This window comes from Lathyrus oleraceus, chromosome 6, assembly GCF_024323335.1.
Source record: "Lathyrus oleraceus cultivar Zhongwan6 chromosome 6, CAAS_Psat_ZW6_1.0, whole genome shotgun sequence".
In the NCBI taxonomy this organism is placed as follows: Eukaryota; Viridiplantae; Streptophyta; class Magnoliopsida; order Fabales; family Fabaceae; genus Lathyrus; species Lathyrus oleraceus.
The window spans coordinates 19,834,883-19,845,163 of NC_066584.1; the positions used below are offsets into that span (position 1 = coordinate 19,834,883).

The 10,281-nt window shown below is 33.1% G+C and overlaps 2 protein-coding genes across 4 annotated transcripts; one reads left to right on the forward strand and one right to left on the reverse strand.

Annotated features, from left to right (window-relative positions):
- Positions 1–338: 338 nt before the first annotated feature.
- Positions 339–5,671, forward strand: LOC127091179 (protein NDL2). The gene is made up of 11 exons (XM_051029735.1): positions 339–602; positions 2,029–2,128; positions 2,544–2,641; positions 2,786–2,874; positions 3,129–3,189; positions 3,270–3,356; positions 3,435–3,512; positions 3,591–3,647; positions 4,452–4,507; positions 4,796–4,931; positions 5,017–5,671. The coding sequence occupies exons 1-11, from the start codon at positions 537–539 to the stop codon at positions 5,236–5,238; spliced, it is 1,050 nt and encodes a 349-aa protein (XP_050885692.1). The 5' UTR covers positions 339–536; the 3' UTR covers positions 5,239–5,671.
- Positions 5,672–6,424: 753 nt separating this feature from the next.
- On the reverse strand, positions 6,425–9,836 carry LOC127091180 (homeobox protein ATH1). 3 transcript variants are annotated; one of them, XM_051029736.1, is made up of 6 exons: positions 9,413–9,836; positions 8,856–9,009; positions 7,732–8,776; positions 7,220–7,575; positions 7,052–7,112; positions 6,425–6,959 (listed from the first exon to the last, which is right to left on the reverse strand). In XM_051029736.1, exons 3-6 carry the CDS (start codon positions 8,752–8,754, stop codon positions 6,795–6,797), a joined length of 1,605 nt encoding a protein of 534 aa, XP_050885693.1. In that variant the 5' UTR covers positions 8,755–8,776; positions 8,856–9,009; positions 9,413–9,836; the 3' UTR covers positions 6,425–6,794. The 3 variants fall into 3 exon arrangements, with proteins under 3 accessions (XP_050885693.1, XP_050885694.1, XP_050885696.1); XM_051029737.1 differs by having other exon boundaries at positions 9,364–9,836; XM_051029739.1 differs by lacking the exon at positions 9,413–9,836 and adding an exon at positions 9,323–9,394.
- Between the last annotated feature and the right edge of the window lie 445 nt (positions 9,837–10,281).

Sequence of the window (10,281 nt, forward strand, 5' to 3'; positions counted from 1 at the left end):
ATTTGATGTATCTTTAATATCTTTTTCATCTACCATTAAACTCGTACTAAAATATTATAACATTTTTGTACTAAAAAATATTAATTTCACTCTAGTTTCAATTAAATATTCTCTAAATGCCATATCCTAATTTCATAAATTAACTATAAATAATCTTCCGAATATTCAATTTAGTTTAATGAATCTCAACAAAAAGATGAGTTATCATTTTTCCATAAAAAAAGATATTAGAATATTTTCTTTTCAATAAATAAATTAAAAAAAAGAAAAATGTCGGCCTACCCAAGTATGGTTAATTTAACCAGAGTCTCAGGTTCCAACTGTTGATGCGGACCGCTCGTGAGAGAATCGTCGGTGACTCGGTTTTGACTCGTTCGAGTTAATTACCAGTAACAACGACTCACCGCGATTCTTTGTTTTTTTCTTCTTTATTTCCATTGCCATATAAATCAAACCAAAACCAATTCTCCAACTGCATTTCCAAACGCAAACGCAAAAGCGATTTCTATAATTCATTTCAAACTTTTTCATTTCACATGGCTGATTCAACACCTACCGATTCAGTGTCGGTGGATATGGATTCCATTACTCCTTCTCCTAAGGTTTCTTTCTATCTATCTGCATTCTCCTTAATCATCATCTTCTTTTATTCTCCTCTCTTATTATCATCTATAACTTTCAATTCTTTATTATTTTGGATTTTCATAACCGTTTTTTTTGTTATGTTGATTTTTATGTGTTTGTGTGATCGTTGAAATGATATTGGATTATGAATGAAGCTTGATGTGAAAAGTTAGGAATAATGTGAACTTGTGATAACTTGTGATGATTCTCAATGGTGTTGGTGTAAAAAAAGTTACTTGATATAGCTATAGCTACTAGTTCACTTTTGGATATGAGTTTAAAGCTTTGAAGATTGAGTGAAGATATTTCAGTTTGTGTTATCTTGCTTTTGAATGAATTGAAGAAATAGGATTGTGTTTGTAAAAAAAATCTGTAATACTTTTCTTTTTTCAATGGCAGTGTTGTGGTCACATAACTTTTTCAATCGTGGTTTGTTTAGTTTATGGTGAGCGGTTTAAAAGTGATTTTGTAATATTACAGACAAGTGCCGACGCGTTAATAGTTGCAGATGGTTAGTGCTTTCACTTGAAAAATGGTTAATAATATTGAGAGGATTGAGTTTGAATGAAGTTGATGTTGGAGCTAAGAAGACATCAAAGAATTTGGTGTTGTGGCTTAGAATGCGGTCACCCACTGTTTAATAAAACCCTATACCCTAGTGAAATAATTTTGATTAAAAATGTACCTTTTAAAAAAATATGGTTCTTGATTACAGAGAATCATATTTGGGATAAAGATCGCAGTGGGAAAGCGATTATTGATATTGCAGAGAATTGTGGTCAAATGAGGTAGCTGCTGCCTAAATAGCAGCTGCGTTATGGCTGCAAAGACACAAAATAAACTTGGCGTCGCTGCCTGGAACGTGGTCACGAACTTTTTATTGAAACTATAGGCCCTAGTAAAATAATTGATTATAAAGGGACCTCTTCTTATGATATATCTTCATTGTCGTCTTGAAAAAGGTTTGAACCTTCATGTTATGAATTGCTCCGTTACATGTGACTTCCATTTTGTGTCTTGATTGAATCCTCAAAGCGTTTTTTCCATTTTGTTGCACATGCAAAATTCGCAGACATGATTTAGAGTTTCTGCGTTTTAGTTTTCAACATCCGAATTTTTCTTTTTGCTCCCTTTAAAACTTTTGTGCTGAAGCTTGAATGGAGCTTCAAATATGATTTTCTTCCTTGCGAAGATAGATTTGAGCTGCTATAAATTTTTTTATGATTTATCTTTTTATGATTTTCTTCCAATGAAGATATATTGCTCACTGACCCGATCCGCTCGTCTTCCGTTGAGAATCTTTTGTTATTAAATTCGATGGTATTATCAGAAGTAATTTATCGTCAGATTCGGTTAACTTGATTGGCTGTTACTGATTGATATGCTAATGGTATATCTCTGCAGGAACATATTATCAGAACATGCCATGGTTCTGTCTCTGTTGCTGTGTATGGAGACCAGGACAAGCCAGCTCTAATCACTTACCCGGATTTGGGCTTAAATTGTAAGTTAAATGGGTTTTGGGTTTTATATAACCCTTGACTTTTTTTTCTTTTTAACTGCAGGGCTTTACTCTATCTCTGGATCTTTTTCTTATTTTTTATGAGTGTTGTGTGAAAATCATATCCCAGTAGGTTTAGTTTTGACAATCTGGTAGCTTCTGCTTTTAATATATGTAGCACAATCTTCATAAAAAACATTTGCTCTTTTACCACCTCAAAAATACGTTTTGTTTCCTAATTAAAGTTTTTTTAGCAGTCAAGGTTCCTAAAATGTTATATACAGAGTAAACAAAATCTAAATGACTTTTTGTGGATTTTACCATAAACAATTACTTTCTTGACATTGTTTCTTTTGTTTATATACTGACAGTTTAAATTTTTTTTCTTTCCATGCGTGTGGTATTGCGGTTTCATCAGACGTCTCCTGCTTTCAGGGGTTATTATTTTGTCCGGAAGCATATTACTTGCTGCTCCACAATTTTTGCATATATCACATTAGTCCACCTGGGCATGAGGTCTGTAGCTTTATATCTTGAAACTTTACTATGGTATTGTTTGATTGATATGTCTCCAGTCCTGTTATTAATATTTATACTGTAGAGTGTTTGTAATTTACCTGGTTGCTTATCATTCTGTGCTTTCTTCAAGAGCTATTGCAGTTGGGAGCAGCTAAAATTGATCCAGATTACCCTGTTCTATCTGTAGATGAATTAGCCGATCAAATAGCCGAGGTGCTTAACTTTTTTGGGTGAGTGTGTTCAATCAACAATTGCTTTACATTTAGTGGCGTGAAGTAATTGCTCTAAAGCTATCTCCATTTGGCTTTAAACATTGGCAGTGTTGATTTTTATTTACTATGTTAACAATTTCAAGATCCTTCTGAAATGGACAGATTGAATTGAATTGAAAGTGATGGATTAGTAACTTTGTAACTTATTCTAGCAGATGATATTTTTCTTCCTTGTACCATGGGATCTAACCCTGCTGCTCCTTTTTTTTAAGTCTTAATGCAGTTATGTGTATGGGAGTAACTGCTGGGGCTTACATTCTTACCTTATTTGCTGTAAGTTTTCATGTTATGCCCCCTCCCTCTCTTGAATGATTTCAAATTACTTAACAGATTTTTCTAACTTTTGACAACAGATGAAGTATAGACAACGTGTTCTTGGTTTGATACTTGTTTCTCCTCTATGTAAAGAACCGTCTTGGTCTGAATGGCTTTACAACAAGGTTCCTTTTCTATGCTGAAAGATCATGTCGTGTAAAAAATCATCTCACATTTTGCTAAAGAATTTGTAATATTTGCAGGTCATTTCAAATTTACTATACTTTTATGGCACGTGTGGGGTGGTAAAGGAGTTATTGCTGAAGCGCTACTTCAGCAAGGTATATTTATGTCCTAAAGCAACCCTTGTTCTAATTCTAGTGCCAGGCTGATACATTTAATTTTATTTGCGGTGATAGGAAATTCGCGGGGGTACTCAATTACCGGAATCAGATATAGTTAAAGCATGCCGAAGGGTTAGTCATCGTCTTTCTTTTTATGTAGGGACTGATTTTAAGTAGCATTTAACATGTGCCAACAAATAAACTTGCCCACCATGGTCAAATGAACATATGACATGACATTATGCCCCACCCCATTAATTATATTATTTTGTCTCGAAGTATCAACATTACATCATTTTGACCCAAAGCAATTGATTTTTGGACATTATGGTAATTTCCTCATTTTACCCCTTTTCTGGCAACTGAAAAAACTTGTCTGCATGTCTTCATCATTTTGTTTCACTCCTTTTTACATCGCAATTTTTCCTTATTAGATGAGCATCACTTGGCTCTTTAGTTTGCATTATCAATGCCTTCATAATAAGGAAATTTCAGCAACAAATAAACATGACATATGTATCAGTTTCTAGTTAGTTTTTAACAATTATTTTCAAATAAGCAAAAAGATAACAGTTTAAAGTTAAACTGCAAAACTTCAATCTTCAACTCCTGTACAGTCGCATAACATTTGACAAGCATTGTTAAAAATAAGTTGATGCGCGTGATAGATCTCAAGCAATTTTTCTAAAAATCTAAATGTATCCATTCCGTAAATAAGTATTCAAATTTCAACTCATTTTACAATTAGGTTGCTCTTTGAATATCACGTTGGTTGATTTCAAAACTAGTATATAAATAAATGGTATAATGTGCATTTGACTATGGTGGTTAAATCTATTCATTCTATCGTATTAAATCCACCCTGGGTTTAACTAGTTGTTGGTTTTCTGAAGCTGAACACTCCTTGTCTGAGTCTGTTTTGATATTTTATTACAGTCATTGGGTGAGAGGCAAAGCTTGAATGTGTGGCGGTTCCTCGAAGCTATTAATAGGTATGATATTTTACTTCTAAGGTTGCGATTTTCATTTTCTTTTTGAAGGTGGGGTGGGGTGTCTTTAGGAGTGGTGATTTCTTATTATCTGCAACATGTTCATTATTGCTAAGATTGCATCAACAGCACTTAGAAATTAATCATATATCACTCTGATAAATCACCTGTTTTGTTGCACACAGTTAACACCAGCACTTCAGTCCAATATGTTTAGGGACGGCACTGCGATGTACATGTTGCATAGGGACACATTCGATTTTTATTTAACTTTGTATTGGCATCTTACAGGAGACCTGACCTAAGTGAAGGGCTGAGAAAATTACATTGCCGGTCTCTAATCTTCGTTGGCGATATGTCTCCATTTCACTCAGAGGCGCTCCATATCACTTCAAAGTTAGACAGACATTTTAGCGCCTTGGTTGAGGTATGTAAATAGTTCAATTTCCTGATATTTGAGATCAGAATATCAGAATGAGCTATACTTAACATATGTTTGTTTGGAGTTACAGGTTCAAGCATGCGGGTCAATGGTAACAGAGGAGCAACCTCATGCTATGTTAATACCAATGGAGTACTTTCTCATGGGATATGGTCTGTACAGGCCATCAAGGTCGAGTGTGAGCCCAAGAAGTCCTTTGAGTCCATCTTGCATTTCTCCTGAGCTTTTTTCACCAGAGAGTATGGGTTTGAAATTAAAACCTATAAAAACAAGAATTGCTGGGGAAATGTAAAGAAGTAGATGAATAATAATATAGTTGGTTGGCAATTTGCTTCCCCATCTGATCTGTTCATGGAATAAGTTCATTTTTCTATGATTAGTAAGAGAGATGATGAAATAGGGGATGCCATAATATTGTTGTAGATAATAATGGGATAAGGAAATAAGAAATCAACAAAAAAAAAAGGAAAGAAAGTGCAAGAGTAAGTTTAGAAGAAATGAACAGATAGTTATTCATTCATTTATAATCATAGATTTTAGTCAATGAGTCTGAAGCCTGAAGTCGACAGCTTCAGAATTGTTGTTTTTGTATTTAATTTTGGTTTAAAGGAAGTTGTGAGTACAATTGTAAAGCAAACATGGAGACATAAAATGTCATCTTCTGCTTTGAAGAATTTGTCGGCAACATCTTTTTCACTGTTTATATATATATATATTATATTTTATTTGCTGTTTTTTCTGAGTTTCAATTGCTTTTGTTTCTTATCATTATGGAAAACTGTTACTGTGTTACTGTTGTTCATATTGTTAGATGTAATATGTAATTGACTTTTCTGATAGTTACTTGTAACCTTATTTTCGTAAGTTATATTAATCTGATTATTGAAACTATAGTTTCTTTTTTTTAATTTATTTTGTCATCTGTTAACATGGTATTTAGAGTTTGTTTCAATTTTTTTCTTCTGTTTTTGCTATTGTGTTTCCAAAAGTTCAAAAATGTGCTTTGATTTTTTTAATAAGGAAAATTCTTTTTGTTGAATCGCAAAATTGTGTTTGACATGTAATGTGTTACAAGATTAAGATTGAACACAATCTGATTTGAATCACATTGTGTGCTTGTAGACTAAACTACCCTTAACTAAACCAAATCAATTTAAAATAAATCTTAAAACATAAATAAAATATATCCTAAAGATGAATAAAACATAATTAAAAATTGTTCCAATTCACATTAGAATTCTCTTAAACAAGTTCAAGAGACTATTTTATTTAATTTTAGACTAAAAAATCGAATAAAACCAAAAGCTTAAGCATAATGAAGAGACAGTCACCTTAATTTGACAAAAAGTAAAATGACATAAATCATTTCATGAACAAAATTTTAGACATTGACTTTTTGAGTTAGCATTTGCAACCCTAATTACTCTCTTTATCAAGAAGCCTCTATGTATCTGTATTCATAATTATACAAAGACAAATAGTAAAGATCATATCTTAACATTTTCAAACTTGCAACCACTTGTCAAGGTCATGTGCCCCTTTTGCTAAGGATAGGGGACCTAATGCCTTTATAACATGATAATGATAATATGGTTATAATAAACCAATGATTAATTTGCTACTTAAATAGGAATTCTTCCGTCCCACCATGAGCGACCCAGTTGACCATTTTCGACTCGAGTTTCCTAATGTTGAAATCACAAACATGTTTTTCAGGAGAATTGTAACTCTTCATAAATAGTAATGCTTCACTAAGTAGAGCATTATGCACAATTCATGTTTTGTGTTTCTTACATGATCCAAAATTAAAAACAATAGATTCTGCTACATATGTTACTCTCTACACCTTCAATTGATATTAAACATTTGATTGTTTATGCTTATCCTGCTTCTTTCACTGCTCTCATTTTCTCCTTCATTTCTACAAGCTTTTCTTCTATTCATTTCAGCATACATTTCCTCAATCAAAGGTTTCCATAGCCGAACACGCGCATTTATAAACCAGTTAGATACCTAGTCAACCAACAACAAAGAATAACAATATGTTTCATACAACTTCTGTAAAATACAGGTTAAGGAATGTATGCGATTATAGTATTCAGTACCTGACTTCTCGTCAATCCACTTTTTATCGCAAGTAAATGCTTCTCCGCATCTTTAGGATACCTGAAATTCATCGGATCATAGTTAAAACCTTGAACATTGTGACCGCATTCGCAGTTGAAGACCTTTAATGTAAAACTTTGATTAATTGTTCGAGTATATATACTTACGGATGGAGGAAATTCTGAAACATCCAATCGCGTAGGACGGAAACAGATCTTTCTGGCAAGCCTCTTTGAGGTCTCCATAACTGATCCTTCCTTTTCAGCTGTTGTAGAGCCCATTGCTTCTGAATGAATGAAGTTTCTAAAGACAATTCCTTATCCTCTTCCGAACGCGAGCTATTGAAATTCGATCCCATGGCAAGAATTTGATTGCTTATCCTCTCTCTCAAATCCTTGTAGAGTCGAGAAACCGTTTTGACAGCAAAATGTGCATGTATATGTGGATCCAGCTCAGTAGCAGCATGAAATGCAGATACAACAGTGTGAACCTCATCCAAACATTGACTGTATTGATTATCCACCTAAGTAAAAACAAGACTACTATCAGCATTTCGGAATCAAAACTTTCATTTACGATTCAAAAGCAACCAGACATGTCAAAATCAATTCTACAGATATAGAATCGATTCTACTTGACAACATGTGAACATATAATGTAATGTTAAGTAGTAGTGTACCAGCTGTAGAAGCATTAGAAGTTGTGATTTCTTTGATTCAGCAGCTTGCCTTTGCAACGAAGAATCAGCATACGCTTCCGACTTAGAATTCGCATCGCAGTTTAGTCCTATCCTCCTCTTGGTTGTGTTCGTCGAACTTGATTTATTTCCTTGCCCTCTAACACCAGAACCTGAGTAACTTATCTCATCTAGATTTTCAAAAGAAAAAGTAGCAATCTGAACAAGTATCTCCTGAATGACAGCAAGGTATCTCGATCCTAATAACGCCGGCGAGAATTTAACATGTTTATCGTTACCTAAACTCATAGAAAGTTCCATACTACTACAAGAAGCTTGTTCCAAGCCTGATCTTGTTCCATTCATGCTATGAGTCAAGTCAGAGCAACTAATCTCCGAACACTGACCTGAATTCGGAGATGTTGCAAGACTTAGCGAAAGCTCATTGCTACAATTAGATGAACTATAAGCAAGATTTGATGATTGCCATCCATTCGGATCAATGTTCGCTATCGTCGAATACGACATGAATTCAGTTCCATCATTACCCTCATGAGCTTTCATAAACTTGTTAACATAGCTATTATTATTATGACCAAAAGTTGCACATAAAGGGTTTGAACTTGAAGTATCATGCCAATTATTGAACATGTAAGGAACCATAGCTTCTAAATTATCTTGAAATTCATTGTTAACAACGAGATTTGAGGGATTCGGGGGATTCACCACAATAGTCCTTCCTTGTTGTGATGAAACAAATGAAGTAGAATCAGCAATGGTTTGATGATTCATGAAGCCGCTAGTGCTACCAACATCAACATGGTTATTATTACTTACATGTTGTTGTTCTTGATTTTGTTCTCCGGAAAGTATTGGAATTCCATTAATAATGTTTTGGTTGTTAAGATCAAATGAATAGCAATGATGAATGAGTGGCTTTTGTGTTAGATGATGTGTGATATCTTCTATGACAGATGAAATTTGACCAGACATGTTCATTTGAGCATTGTACACATCATTCTCCATTGATGAAACAATTTAGAATATGCTACAAAAGAAGAAAAGAAAATAAACTTAGAAAAATGACTTTTGAGTACTTATTTGTAAGCAAAAAAGAATGAACCAACCTTTTCCTAATAAAGCATAGGAATAAGAGTTACCACCCTCCAAAATCAAGCAATGCTACCATATAAACTTCACATAAACCTTCAAAAACCTTTCAAATTCCAAACATTTGACAACTTGTTTGCAAGATTTATAGTTGCCTTGTACTCTGAGAACCTAGAAAAGCACAAAGAAACAATAGAAACAAAAACATAAGCATTGTGATTATAGTATATCATTAAACTTGGTCTTAAAATTTCTACAATGTAAAGAACAAAGTTAGTATCATTTTGTAGTTTGAAAAAACAAGAATAAGAATCAAAACTATTTTGAGCAAAAAGGGTAACATGCATTGGTTTCAACTTGCATGAACATTATCAATATTTTAACTCAAGTAACCCAAACCCCAAAAGCACATTTTTCATTTCACAGATCCCATCAAGACTTCATTTATCATTTTCTAAACACACAAAAAAGCTCAAAACTTTACATTATCTCTCTCTCTCTCCTACATCCTATAAAAGAAATCACCTCAAGAAAAACAAAAGCATTCAAGAGAGTGAGAGAGAAAGTTATGCACCTATGCATATAGAAGGAGATGAATGAGATAGAAGAAGAAAGAAAAACCAGAAAGAAGTAAAAGAAGGAAAGAGAGAGAAGACACAGTGTATAGTGTTATGTGCAGTGCCACTCATTTCTGTATCAGGCTTTAGAGGGCCCATCTTTTCACTCTCTCTCTGATCATTTATCTGAATCACTGCAAAAAAAACTCTCTCTCTTCTGTTGTAGTGTTGTTGATATAGGCTATAGCAGCACAGAAAGAAACATTATAGCTTTTTTAGCTAAATTTAAAACAAGTTGGTAAGTTGAAAAGAAACAAGAGTTACATAAAGGGGTAAAAGATTGGCGTGTGATGTGAAGAAGAAATATTTTACATGCACACTGTTGTGTTGTGTCATTGTATATACATAGGGTTCTATAGGTGTGTACTTTTTGTGAGATTAAAGTGTGTGATGTAAGGGATATAGAAAATGACGCAATTTTGTGTATGATAAGTCATCTCCATAGTTCTGCAATTTAATGCACCAAATCATTGTTCAGTATTTATTCGGCGGGAACATTACACATTTCATATCACCACACACCAATGAAGCTCTTTCACTTTTATATCTAAATATATTACATAGCTAGATATTTGCTCAACAAAAATATTATTCATATACCAAAACATCTTAAAGTACACTTTATTTTATCGGTCATTAATAACGGGAATAATAAAAAAAAAATTAAATATAAAAATGATTTTTTTTGAATTAAAGATTAATTAATTTCATATTTTTATTAATTAATATTTTATATTTCATTAATCAACGTTGTTTTATTATTAAAAATTATTTTTATATCTGAACATTTATTAATCAACTTCATAATTTCATTAATCAATTTTTT

Coding starts and splice junctions, on each gene's coding strand:
- LOC127091179 (XM_051029735.1), top strand. CDS start 537: ATGGCTGATTCAACACCTACCGATTCAGTGTCGGTGGATATGGATTCC. Junction 603..2,028: donor CCATTACTCCTTCTCCTAAG/GTTTCTTTCTAT, acceptor ATATCTCTGCAG/GAACATATTATCAGAACATG. Junction 2,875..3,128: donor GAGGTGCTTAACTTTTTTGG/GTGAGTGTGTTC, acceptor CTTTTTTTTAAG/TCTTAATGCAGTTATGTGTA.
- LOC127091180 (XM_051029736.1), bottom strand. CDS start 8,754: ATGGAGAATGATGTGTACAATGCTCAAATGAACATGTCTGGTCAAATT. Junction 7,576..7,731: donor TTCTAATGCTTCTACAGCTG/GTACACTACTAC, acceptor GTTTTTACTTAG/GTGGATAATCAATACAGTCA. Junction 7,113..7,219: donor TTTCAGAATTTCCTCCATCC/GTAAGTATATAT, acceptor GATGAATTTCAG/GTATCCTAAAGATGCGGAGA.